Source organism: Chamaea fasciata, unplaced genomic scaffold (genome assembly GCF_029207755.1).
Source record: "Chamaea fasciata isolate MVZ Bird 193981 ecotype frontalis unplaced genomic scaffold, bChaFas1.0.hap1 SCAF_4, whole genome shotgun sequence".
Lineage (NCBI taxonomy): Eukaryota > Metazoa > Chordata > Aves > Passeriformes > Sylviidae > Chamaea > Chamaea fasciata.
This window is the reverse complement of record NW_027094089.1, coordinates 77802120-77815483: the sequence shown is the minus strand read 5'-3', so window position 1 is coordinate 77815483 and position 13364 is coordinate 77802120. Positions and strand designations below refer to the sequence as shown.

Here is a 13364-nt window from a genome sequence, read left to right as displayed (position 1 = left end):
GACTGAGGACATTTGGGTTTGCTTCTCTGTAGGTCTGTTAGAGTGGTGTAAGGACAGTTCACCAGGGATTTAGTGCAAAAACAAAGATGAGGAGACATGAAATCCATTTGGTTTTCCCTTGGTATTCAAGTTATCTAAAGTCCTGCTTCCATGCGTCATGGGGATTGACAAAGGGGACTGCATTCCAGTAATCCAGAAATCCATTTTCCTTCAACTCTGGAAATATTTTGTACTGTTATTAAATCCTTTTATGAAAACACTTTCTGTTGCAAGAATACACGTGGCCCATGGAAGGAAATAATCTGTAAAGAACCTCATGGTGGAACATCACTGTGAATCTTTTCTTGGTGCTACAAAGTCTGGACATCTTTGTGATGGCTTTTGGTTGATCTTCAAGTTGCTCAACTCTAATAAACCTGACCATTTTTCCTCACTGCAGATATACAGCATGACCCTTCGACTCTCTGCCTTATTTGAGAATCACATGAAAAACATCATCTCTGAGTACAAGTCAGCAATGCAATGTCAGAAGAGGAAAAGGCCTCGGTACCGAAAACGACTGAGGAGCAGCAGCAGTTCCCCCTCAAGCAGCAGAGCATCCAGGTAAAACAGGGATGGTGAGCCTGGCTGGCAGTGCCATTCCAGAGGACAGGGGTGGGTGTGCTTTTGGGAATAACCAGCAGCAGTGTTGCTTGTTCCTTGATGAACTTGCTCTTTTGGGAGATAAAATCATGCTCAGTTTGTAGGTTGTGATTCTGGTAAGTGAAAGATGATGTGGTTACAAGCGTTAACCCTGGAGGAATTGAAAGATCAGCTGTCTCTTTGCTTTTTAACTGTGGAAAAAGTGTTGTGCAACACTTCCCTACCTTCCTCCAGTACATTATCTAAGTAAACTGACTGTTGGTTTTAAAAGGGGAGATAAAATCTTGTCCCTGCAAACTCCTGTACCTTTAGTAAACAGCACCATGGTGTAACTATTTTTATCACACCAGGGAAAAAGAGATCACTTTGCAGAAGAAATGAGTTTTGTATTTGAGTCTTTGGTGATAACAGATTTCTCTCTTTGGGATATTCTGTGTTTGCAGCCCAAAAGGGAAACAGAAGCAAATGAAGACTCAACCTAAACCCAACCAAAATACCTCACTGCCCCTGACCAGGACTAACTCTTCAGTCTCATCTCATGGTGAGGAGAAATCCAGCCTTTCTCTTAGAGCAGCTCGTCTGTGCAGGTTGAGTCTTGTCCTCATGAGACATATGCAAAACCCGCCTGTTGAAGGAGCAAGGTCCTGGAAATGTGTTGTCTGTAGGTTGTTTTAGCTGAGTTTGGCTGTTGGGAAGTTCTGGGTAAGGATCAGGGTATTGGGAACTTGGGTCTGAATAAGAATTAGTCCAGTGCCAAAAGCCCAGACTTCCTGCCTCTCTCCTACAGCAGTGATGGATAATTAATTAAATTAATCCTACTTGGAGTTAAACTCCAGAGGAATCTGTCTTTCCGTGGCTGCAGAGCAGTTTGGTGAGATTACCCTGACTCAGGCTGTTAACTCAAGGCATACAGAACCTCCCCAGACACAGCCCTGTAAATAGAATATAAAAATCACCCTGTCCCCTTGTGGTGTCCTGTCTGAAGTTTCAGATACAGCAGAAGAACCTCTGGGTTCTGCCACTGGTGAAGAGCTGGAGGGTCAACCATCTTCGTCAGGCTCAAATGCACAGAGCCGGAGTGGAAATGCCATAGATCCAGGGAAAAGCAGACCAGTCAGGAGCAAATCTACACCAGTGAAACAAGGTAGGAAATAATAAGATTCTGTGCTTTGACTGACTGGTTTCACTAGAGGTTAAAGATCTTGCTTCTGTCTGATGTTTATGGAATTACTCCCTCAGTGTAGCATTATATATATACCTAAACCATACCAAAAAATTGAATTTACTTTACTCCTTTACTCTGTGGCGTTCTTCTCTGAGGGCTGGAATGCAGATGATTCCTTGTGCACTTTAGTAAAATCCTTTAAAATCTCTTCAGATGGAAAACTTGATTGCTTTTAAACTCCTACAGCTCCTTCAGGAGTTATAGAAAGCAAACTAAGAGAATCCCCACCCCCAATCCTTCGCCTTTTATTAATCAAGCTGAAACCAAAAATGAAAGAAAGTTTACAAAAACATTTAAATATTTTTCTCACATGCCAAACAAAGTAGTTGTCATTAGAAGGGAGACAGTTCAGGTGTGGTAATCTCGGGGATGAGTTGCTCAGAGTTTCCACTGAGGTGGGCACTATATGGGCATTTCCTGAACCCTGGAGCCTTTCCCAAGTCCACACTCCTGTGCTGTGGCAGTGCTGGATGCTGCAGGTGAGGTTTTCCTGTCCTGTCTTAAAGAAGATATTTAATCTTCATTGTCAGATTCATAACCCTGAAAACCTGGAGGATTTTGGGTCCCAAGCCAGCAAGATACTTTATTTAATTTTCATTTAAGGTGTTCAGCAATCCCAGTGAGCTTTCTTGGGTCACTGACTCTCTTGAGTTATGCTTTCCATTAATATTCCCTGGGTAAGCCTTTGGAGCATTCGATAGGGAATAAATGCTGCTTGTAGAATGTTACTTTTGTGTATATTTAGAAATGGATTTTAGAGTGTTCCTGCCTTGGCACCCCAGGTAGGATTCACCTGACTGAGTTTTAGATGTTTGTGTCCAACCTGGTCACTCCAGGCTCCTTTTTTTGCCTGGATCTTCACTGAACTCTTGCTCAGGAGAGTTTGCAGCCATTGCTTCCAGATAAAAACTGTGTTTACTTTGATAGATTTTCCCCTTAGAGCACCTACTTGTGTCCACAGCACATAAAGGGTGAGTAGCTCCCAGTGGATCACCCTTGAGCACACCTCAGGCAGCTGAGGAGAATCCCAAAGGCAACTGAGGCAAATCCCACTTTCTGTGTCCTGTTTGGCTGTGGTGTGATGCTGATGGGGTTATTTCGTGTTTGCTTAGATCACTCTCCTGATGGGCCACTCACCAACGGGGACGGCAGAGAACCCCGGGCAGGAGTCAAGAGGAAGCTGCTGAGCGCCTCAGAAGAGGACGAGCACCTGGAGGAGGCAGAAGAGGAGGAGGAGGAGAAGAGAGAATTAAAGGAAAAGTCTGGTTTGTCTTCATCAGAAAGTGGGGAATCGGCATCCAGCTCTAGCTCCGAAAGCAGAAGCGGCTCTGATTCCGACTCGGAATCAACCTCCAGAACAGACCAGGATTACATCGATGGTGACCATGACTACAGCAAAGTTGTGCAATCCAAAAAACCCAAACGGAAAATCAAACGGAAACTCACTGGGGGCAAACGGAATTGGCAGGGGCGCGGGACTGGGAGGAGGGGCAGATGGGGCAGGTGGGGCAGGTGGAGCAGAGGGGGAAGAGGGGGCAGAGGTGGAAGAGGCTGCGGCAGAGGAAGAGGCGGCGGCCGGGGAGGAAGGAGAGGCCGAGGAGGCCGAGGGGCCTCACGAGGAGCCACCAGAGCGAAACGCGCCCGGCTCGCCGACGATGAGTTTGAAAACCTCTTTGGGGGACAGTTTGGGGAGAATGTGTTTGGGGGGAGATTCAGCCGACCCCCTCGGATCAAAACCAGGAATGAGGGCAGGAGAACTGTCCTGTACAATGACGACTCCGACAATGACAATTTTGTGCACACCGAGGATCCTTTGAACCTTGGTACTTCCAGGTCAGGCAGGGTGCGGAAAATGACAGAAAAAGCCAGGGTCAGCCATCTCATGGGATGGAATTATTGACAGATGGAAAACTTTGGAACAATTTTAAAAGAACTTCAATGGCCTTCTACTGCAGGGATTTTACCAGAAATTCTACCAAGCAAGTTGTGCGGGGACTCCACTCACGTTTCACAGTGGTGCTTTTCCATCCTGTCAGTTTGTGTTTGTTTTAAAGCTTCAGATCTCCACACTTCATTGGTCAAAACAAGCCTTAGTCATTAGGCCTTAAATTACAGAAATTCTTCCCCACACACTACGAGTTCATCACATTACAGAGGCTTCCAGCTTCTCAGTAGGAACATGACATTTTCGAGTCACGCTTATGACTTCTCTCCCTCGTTTTGTTTTTGTATTATAGAAATAGCACCTTCTTACAGAGTTTTTATGTGGTTTCTGCCATAAATCCTTAGACACAGTAATAATTATAACTTTTGCACAATACACCAATCCTAAAGGCAGCTATAAAATGTTTACAGTTTCTATATTGTAAGAAGGATCTGGATTATTTTAATCTTCCCAGGCCAAACGTTGTTGGAATTGTGCTGAACTGAAGTATGTCCATACTACAGTTTTGGGGGTCCTGATGTGCTTTCTATCGGTTCTTTATTCGTGTAAAAACAGTGACAAAGGGTTGGTGCCTTGTAAATATGTAGCAAACCTTTGATGTGGTGTGTCCTATGTGTGCATTAACTTTATTAAAAAGAGAATACTTGAGAAGTATGAATATCTAGACAAAAGGTGCCAAATGCAAAAGTTACTTGCATCTATTTTCTTTTTGTCCTCTCATATTTTTATAGTATTAATCGAGATTGTGCAGCTAAAGGGGTGACTTCAACATTTGAAAGGTTCCTCCTCTTCAAAGCATGATTTTTAATAGTAGCTCAGCTACCTCTTATTTACAACTACTGGAAACTGAAAAGAAAATAGATGCTGTTATTCAGAGCGTGGTGAAGAAGAGGCGAGAAGGAGCGTAGAGGGGTGGAAGTTGTGAGTAGCTTTATCTTCCTTGTGTTGCCACTATGAAAACGAATGCAGTGGCTCTCAGAGTTCTCAGCAGCAGATGTTTGGGATTTGGTTGTGCAGGGGGGCTGCCTGGCCCCCACTGCCCTGTGCTCCATTGGAATGTGGTTCAGGCCCTCTGGCCCCTTGGAGGTGCTGAGGGAGCTGTTGCCCCCCACCCCCCCCTACTATCTCTTGTGTCTCAAGCTTCCAGAACAGAATTCCTGTTGCACTGTGCTCTTGTTGTCCTGGGAAAAGCTGACTTGAAGTCCTCTGGCAGTGGTAGTGCAGTTGGTGAGGAGATCCTTGCTCTGGCTCCTCGGTGACCTCAGCAGTGGCGTGGGCTGAGCTGGAGGTGAGCAGCCTCTTCCTTCCTTCCTTCCTGGGCTCTGGCTGGAATAGATGTGGGATTCCAATTTCCTCCCCTTGTCTTACAGTTCAGGGTCAGGTTACAGAGAGAACAAGTCAGAAGAGACTACGAAGTTCCAGTGGAGTTTTTCAAGGTTTTTAGGGGTTTTTTGAGCTTTCATCCAGTATCCTGAAGTTCTTCTGTGCACAGCTTGGTCAACAATTCTGGAAAACCTCAGGCAGCAAAGAGTGACCCATGTATATTCTCAAATGCTGAAGGAATTTAATTTTTGACTTTCTATATTAAGCACTAGCTATTTTATCTCGCTTTCCAAAAAAAATCCTAGTTAGATGCAAAAATGACTTGAAAATAAAAAACCAGAGGTTTAGTTTTGTGATGGAGGAGAGTATATCCTAAATTACTCGTTAATACAAGTTTATGGTACAGTACAAAACCCACACTTTTAATTTTGTGAGGAATGTTTGGAATCAGCTGTAATCCATTGCTGGACTTGGTTTGGTTTTTGATGGGGAGTGGGGAAAAAACCAAGTGCAGAGACTCTCCTAGTTCTGTGTTGGGCTTTAAAGTATAAACACCTGTCCTATCATCTCTCTCATATATCTGTATATATACATGCATTTATATTTATAAGAAATGTTATTTGTTTGACTGATTGGTCTTTTTACATATGGTAACCAGGAATAGCATGTATGCATTGGTCCATAGTTGGAATCATATCCCTTAGATCAGTCCTGTGAGCTAATGTAAACACTATGGGTTCTGTCCTAAAGCCTGAAAAGCTTGAAATGCAAAAGAAATGCTTTTTCCTCTATTTCTGACTGGCTGAAAATCCACTTATTCCTTATTTATTTTGTATAGGGGTTGGGGAGAGAGAAACCACAGGGATTCCAGAGAAATAATTTTATAAGTTGGTGTATTTTAGCAGCAATTAGAGTAAGATTTAATATGTTCTTAACTGTATCTTTTCTCTATACTGTGAAGATACCAGTGAAGCATCACTTTGCTGTGGCGTAAGTATTACTGTGTCCCATGACAATGAGCTAGAGCAGGGGGTGCTGGGACAGCAGAATTTAGTGTAAAAATTGAAAAAAAAAGTTGGGTTTTTTTTTTTTTGTGCATGAGAATCTTTTATAAGCATGACAAATAACTTGGGTTTAGAGCTGTTCTTTTTGCTTGGATTTGTGTCTGGATTTTTTCTGAGTTGGGCAGTTGATTTCTCATAGTTCTGTGGAATAATTACTCTTTCATAGGAACTTGAATGCTCTCAAATCCCAAATCCTATCAGGAGCCACTTACGGGTGTGGATAAACTTAGGATGAGCCCACCAGCTGAAGCAGAAGCAGATTTTAAAGTCATTTAGACCATCCAAAAGTCTCACTGCTCCAGACCCTGCCAAGCTCCGGGCAGGCTGCAGAGTCTGGAATGTGCTGTCTTTCCTTGCACTCTCAACAAAAAACTCCAGACTCTGCCTAAGGAATGGGATTTAAGGTCTGATTTTGAAAGGGATTCCTGAGGGTGAGCAGGCAGGCCAGGGGCTCCTCGGTTCCTGTAGGTGTTTGGGCATTGGTGCTCTGTTCCCGTGAGATATCCCACTGGCATATCCCAATCCTTAGCTGCTGGGGTTCCTCAGGGCCCTTGGAGACACCTTGGGAACACCTTAGGAAAGGCTTCAGGCCCACACACTCCATCCTCCACAGAGACAGGGCTGAAATCTTGTGTGTCTTTGCTCTCAGCTTCTCCCAGCCCCAATCCACCATCCCTGCAATGCTCCTCTTTCTCTCCAGACCAGGGCACAGATGACAAAGCTTATTTGGCAGTAGTGAGATGCTGTTGTCTTGGACATTAGGGAAAATTTTTCATGGAAAGAGTGGTCAGGCATTGGAAGAGGCTGCTCAGGGAGGTGGCAGTCACCATCCAAGAACTGAGCACATGTGGCCCTTAGTGATTCAGTGGCTGTGGTGGGATTTGGTTGAAGATTGGACTTAATGATCTGGGAGCCTTTTCCAACCTAAATGATTCAGCCCAAACTTCACCTGCTTTTTATTTTCTCCATCACCTTTTATTTTCTTTTTCGCCATGCCCCACCTCTGTCCTGTAGTTTTCTTTCATAGGCTATTTATTTATTCTCTTGGAAACTTTGGATATCGTGATGAGTTTTATTTCAGCTGGCCTGCCTGGCTGTTAGGTTTAATCCAAATGTTTCTGTTGGTGCTTGAATTTGGATGGATTTGGATAGTTTTATCCCTCCTCCCTCTTTCCATCACTCCTTTCTCCATCAGCCAAGCAGAGGCCACCCCCTAATTCCAACCACCCCCATCCTGCAGACACAAAAACTGAAAAGAATTGTGGAGAAATAATTCATGGAGGATTTTTGACTGCTTCAAATTCTGCGTCCTGTTTGCGTAGTTTCATTTTCCTGGAAGGTTTCCTCAATGTCCATCTCAGCTGCTCCTCCTGTGGGGAAGCAGGACTGAGTAGTTCAGAGAGCAGGGAAAAGAGCTGGCACCAGGGGTGTGGCAGGGAGTTTTTAATTAATTTAAAAAAATAAAATATTTGGAGACTCTCTTGACTCTCAAAAACAAGATGACCCTTGCCAAGCATTTGGAAAAGCTGCTCCTGAGTGTCTCAGGAATGTCTCTGTGCTCCAAATCACAGAATATAAGCATGAGAAAATTAATTTAAATCACTAATTTCCTGTAAAAACTTGATTCATTCCATCTTTGAGTGGTGAACACCAGGGAAAAGTGAACAGCTGTAGGTTTAAGGATGTTGTGTCCTGATCTGGAGCGTCCTGTCATGGATCTCATGGGTTAAAAACGTCTTTGTGTGTTTACATGTCTTAATTTTATCTTTTTATTTAAAAACCATCCTGCAGAGTTTTATAAAATGCTGATGATTTCCTGAAGGAGCAGTTAACCCTCCTAGGCTAACTCTATATTTAATAGGTAGGGAACTGTTGTTGTGTTCTTACAATGTGTATTATAGCAAATCCCTGTGCATGAGCGACAGAGACTTTTCAACTCTTCAATATATCCGAGGTTTACACATGGTAAAAGAAACTCCTTTATGTACAGTAAGTAACAGCCTGCAAACTTTAGTCTAAAAACTCATCCTTTTTTTAGTCTTAGAAATGCAAAGCCCTGTTGGAAGCTTGCACATTTTTACTACGTCGTGTTCAGCCCACAGCGAACTCACACAACTGTGCTACGAATCCCTGAAAAATACAGATTTCCAGTGGGAATTGCTGTCACAGCCTTAACTCTAGTGTTCTAAAAATGGTGCTGAAATACATTTTTGTGCGTGGATGTGGGTACCTGATCCGAGTCTGTGAGACTTCTAAGGCAAACCAAGCACTTGGAATTACTACTCCTGGTAGTAACTGCAGCCATGCTGGGGAGCTGGCAAATGTGTAAATAGTTGGGAAATAATTCCACCAGTGGAAAATTAGGAGCAGTTCCTCAGTTTGGGGGTTTTCATTGGCAAGCACTGCGGATCTTCCTAGGTTTTGGGTCTGTGAGGAGCTGTGTGTGGGGGATGGGGGGTGAAATCCTGCTGAATATTTGCAGGTAAAATCCAAATCCGCCGTTTCTTTACCTAAAATTCTTCCTCAGAGTGGTGGCTGCTCGGGTGTGTTCAGAACTCAATGTCTGAGGATTATTTTTCTGTAGAAATAACTAATTCAGGCTCTTCATTCCTCCATGAGTCATTAGAGCAGATTTCATGTAGAAATACCACTTGATGTCAGAGCAAAATTCACATGATTTAGGCTCTCCAGGTCGTGTTCTGGATTTAAAATACTCAAAAAATGCACAAAACTATTAGAATTATGTCTACTTTCTATATTTTTTTTTCAGGTGATATTTATGCCCATATCTTCACATCCGCTATCTCAGGTCCCTTTAATGAATACTTCAGGGATTTTGATGCCATATGTTGGCAGACCAAATGTAATATTTATATGCAATGAGCTGTTAGTTTTTTGTATTGTACAAATGTAAATTTGTAAAGATTTTTTTCTAGAGTTTTTTTGAAGTCACTGATGTAATCTAGGATGTTTCATTTTCCAGCTGTGGGATTGTCTTAATAAAAAAATAAAAAGAGAAACTCTTACTTTCGCTTTGCTTTGCTTCCTGAGTAGTGGAGACATTAAAAGGTGAAAAAAAAAAAAAAAAGGCTTTTGGTGCAACTGGATACTTTCATAGTTTTAATTGGAAGTTTTATAAACTGGATATAGAAGCTTTCTTTATAAATGGATAGAGAAGCTTTTATACGCTGTGAAGATGTTGAGCAGGATGGGATGGAGACCCTCACCGCAATCACCATCCAATCTGGCTCCAAAATACCGTTTTTCTGGGGAAAAAAAAAAGGATAGGAGCAGCTAATGATTTCTTGGAAAACAAAGGGGAAAATGCCTAAAAGCGCTGTGAAATGGCTAAAAATGCTATGAAAGGAGCAGGGGAGGAGGCTCTGGGCGAGGTCCCTTGGCCACTGTGGGACACCGGTAGGTTCAGGGGGTGACTTGGCTTGAGGAGAAGGTTGGACTGTTACCTAAGGAATATTTCATGGGAAACAAGTAGTTACTCCTCTGTTCTTGCCCTTGTTAAACAGCAGTGATAACATTGTTTAAACAGGATTTTTGGGGGTGGATGGGGCTGGGTTTGTGTATAGCTGCCGGGGGGGCTCCATGCTCGGCCAGGGGCAGGTGCTGACAATAAATATATGGAATAAACGCAGGAGGAATTTCTTCCTGGAAAGGGTGGCCAGGCATTGGAAGGGGCTGCTCAGGGAGGTGGCCCCATCCCTGGAGGTGTCCAAGGACAGACTGGAGGTGGCCCTCAGTGCTCTGGGCTGGTGACAAGGTGGGGATCAGGCACTGGTTGGACTTGGTGGTCTGGGATTCCAACATTAATGATTCTGGAGTTCTATTTTGTCATTCTGTTTTGACTTTTTCCCTCATTAATCTGCTGACTTTTTTGACATTTCACTATATTGTGCTGATTCTAGTGGCATTTTCTGTCCGATGGGAATAAATATCTCCTTTTTAACACTCATTCTCCAAACTGCAGGGACAAAAGTGCTGCTGCTTTTTTTTTTTTTTTTTGGCCTTGATGGTTACAGAGAACAAAATTAAACTTATTTTGCAGCGATGCTGAAGCCCCCTTTATGTACATCCATCAGATGGCATTGGAGGGAAGGAAGGAATTCCACTCCCTTCAGAGCTACTTGACCTTTGCTAAACCTCCCTTGGCTGTCCCTCTATATTATATTGATTTGATATTATATTGATATTATATAATAGCTGTTTTATACTTTAAATCATTATGTTTAGGTCATATGTGATAATACATGTTATAAAGTACGTTATATAAAATACCCAGTGGTACAGACCAACTGTTTATCCCCGTCCACTTTCAAAATGTGTTTTGTATAAGTACCTTTCTAAAGGTATTTTTTACAGATGTCTTAAGAGTTCAGCTGTGATTTTTGTGCATTGCAGCGTGGAATGGACTCAGCACTGCTTTGCAGTGATGTGTGGGACAGCTGGGTAATCCCGAAGCTCATTTCCAGCCTGGAAAACTCCAAGAGCACCTTTTTGAATTCACTCTCGCGGTGCTCCAGGGGTGCAGGGCGCTGCCGGTGACATCGTGGGCATTTTAAGGCCCCGCACAGAGCTCTCCCGACCCACGCAGCAGGCAGGAGGCCAAGCTTTGCTTCCGTCCATTTCCGGTTCACAATAGCAAGGGGATGAGCCGAATCCAATGATGCCTGAGCTCAGTGAGTCGAGTTCCAGGAGTGTTTGGACACCGCCTCAGGCCCAGGGTGGGATTTTGAGGGATGGTGCTGTGCAGGGCCAGGAGCTGGGCTCCGGTGCCCCCTGTGTGTCCCTGCCAGCTTGGCAGAGTCAGTGACTGTGTCATTTGCCCTTCCTTTGGTACAACCAGGAGCTGTCTTGGGTTCGCTGTGAGGCTGCTGGCAGTTCGGAGCCGTTCCGAAGGCCGGGGGTGCCGGGTGGGCCATCCCCTCCGTGCCCCGTCCGACGGGACTGTCGGGTGTCCTTGTTTCTGGGTGAATAAAAGCGTCTTTGTGCCGAGCCTCGGCGGATCAGGTGTGGAGCCGGAGCCCGTCCCGTGACGCAGGTGCGGGCGGTGCTGGCAGCGCTCCCGGCCCGGGCCTTCCTCCCGCTCTGCCCCGGGCAAACCTTTCCCTCCGCCGGCGGGGTCCGGCCCGGGGCTGACGCAGGACCTGCCCTCCCTCCATCAATATTTGCTCTGCTGTCGGGAGCCAAGGCTCGCAGCGCTCCCGCAGGAGCTCCAGCCTCACACGTCCCCGCAGACGGTGCCGGAGCCCCGCGGAGCATGAGGGACCGGCTGGCCGAATTGCAGCAGCGAGCGGCGGCCGAGGGGGACCCGCACGACGACTCCCTGCGCTTCGACAACCCCGCGTTCGTCGGCGACGACGCCAGCCCCGTGGGCCGGGCGCTGCGGGAGGCGGCCGAGCTGTGGCGGGCGCTGGAGCGGCTGGAGCAGCTCTCGGAGAGCATCGACAGGACGCAGCAGTCGGTGCTGTGCTGCACCTCGGAGGAGAGCATCGCCCGCGAGAAGAGCGGCCTCGGCGCGGCCCGCGCCGCCTTCGCCCGCCAGGCCGCGGCCCTGCAGCCCCGGCTGGGAGCGCTGCCGGCGGCCCCGGCCGGGGGCTCGGGGCGAGCGGGGCCCCGCGTCCGCCAGACCCAGCTGTGGCTGCTGCTGCGCCGCTACGGCGCCGTCCTCGCCCGCCACTACGCCAGGGAGAGCCGCTACCGGCACCGGCTGAAGGAGCAGATCCAGAGGCAGGCGGAGCTGGCGGGCGTCAACCTGGGCGCTCAGGACGTGGATCTGCTGGCCGAGAGCCCGCAGGGGCCTCGCATCGTCGGCCGCGACCTGGAGGAGCTCAAGGCCAAGCATCACCTGGGCCTGGCCCAGGCGCGCCAGCGGCAGCTGCTGGAGCTGGAGGCGCAGATGCTGGAGCTGCGCGGGCTGTTCCTGCAGCTGGAGGGGCTGCTGGCCCAGCAGCACGGCGCTGCCGACAGCGTGGAGCAGCACGTCCTGCGCACCCTCGACTACGCGGCCCAGACGGGCGGCGGCGTGAAGAGAGCCCGCAAATACCAGCGGCCGTCGCGGAGCTCGGCGCTGCTGACGGCGGCTCTGGGGCTCTGCTCCTGCTGCCCCTGCCTGCCTTTCCCCGGCCGGGGCCTGCGCTGAGCCGGGGCTGCAGGGTGGATTGCGGCAGAGCTCGGGGGTTCACCCCGCGCCGGGCGACAGACGGTGGGAGGGAGGCTGTTCTGTGCTCTTTGAACAGTGGGACAGTGACGGTGGGGCAAAAGAGTGATGCTGAAGATGGTGGCAAGCGCCAGCAGTGTATTATCCCACAGTACAACTTTTTATACTTTTTCTCTGTATCACACGCATAGCACGCACTGCCTTTTGCATTATAGTTGGCTAACAAACTGTGCACACGCCTTCTACCCTTTTGTAATTGGTCATAAATTTCCCCATTTCTCGTTGTATATGTCGACACACATCCGCATTCCACACTTCTTCTCCCTCAAAGTTGTTCACCTGTCTCGTTCAAGCTGTAACCCATCAAGGCCAAGGCTGCCCACAGCCCTGTTCCTGCTCTCCTACATGGCATGGGACGTGGACACCGTGTATGATGGTGTGAGGACTGTGAGTGCCTTGTGTAATGGTGTGGAGGCCATGCACACCTTCCTCGATGGCATGCAGACCATCAAGCACAACTTGCTGAGGGATGCAGGATCCGTGCACACCTCACACGGCCGCACTGGCATCACACACACCTTCCCTGATGGCACAGGGACTGTGCACGCCTTGGATGGCAGCGCAGGGACCAGCTGCACCTTGCACAGTGATGGAATAACCATTCACACCTCACCTGGAAGCACGAGCACCAGGAATCTCTTGCACGGTGACAGGAGGACCCCCAGCACCTTTCCTGACTGCACAGGGACCCTGCACACCTTACGTGGAGCATGAGGACCAGGCACACCTTGTGCATTTATATAAGGACAATGTACGCCTTGTGTAACAATGTGAAGACCGTGCACACCTTGCCCCATGGCACAGGGGCCTTGCACACCTTGGTGGCATCATGGGGACCATGAACCTCCACTGCAGCGCCCAGCCGAGAAAAGCGCTTTAAACACTCCAAAACCTGACTTCAGAACTGTAACATTTCTCAGTTTTGTTACTGTT

At 47.3% G+C, this 13364-nt stretch overlaps 2 protein-coding genes across 5 annotated transcripts in view; both read left to right on the top strand.

Moving 5' to 3' along the window:
* Nucleotides 1-9265, top strand: part of BRWD3 (bromodomain and WD repeat domain containing 3) — a 49797-nt gene extending 40532 nt beyond the window's left edge. For 3 of the 4 annotated variants that reach the window (XM_066182166.1, XM_066182163.1, XM_066182165.1), the window contains 4 exons: nt 440-603; nt 1086-1183; nt 1628-1786; nt 2980-9265. In XM_066182166.1, the coding sequence (XP_066038263.1) occupies nt 440-603; nt 1086-1183; nt 1628-1786; nt 2980-3767 (1209 nt within the window). In that variant the 3' untranslated portion in view covers nt 3768-9265. The remainder of the gene's footprint in view (nt 1-439; nt 604-1085; nt 1184-1627; nt 1787-2979) is intronic. The other variant, XM_066182167.1, reaches the window with a different exon arrangement.
* Nucleotides 9266-11471: 2206 nt separating this feature from the next.
* Nucleotides 11472-12353, top strand: LOC136289001 (syntaxin-1B-like). Its single transcript, XM_066182466.1, has one exon. It carries the CDS (start codon nt 11472-11474, stop codon nt 12351-12353), a length of 882 nt encoding a protein of 293 aa, XP_066038563.1.
* Nucleotides 12354-13364: the final 1011 nt, after the last annotated feature.

What these genes read in the sequence shown, in the direction of transcription:
- LOC136289001 (XM_066182466.1), top strand. Translation starts at nt 11,472, where the DNA reads ATGAGGGACCGGCTGGCCGAATTGCAGCAGCGAGCGGCGGCCGAGGGG.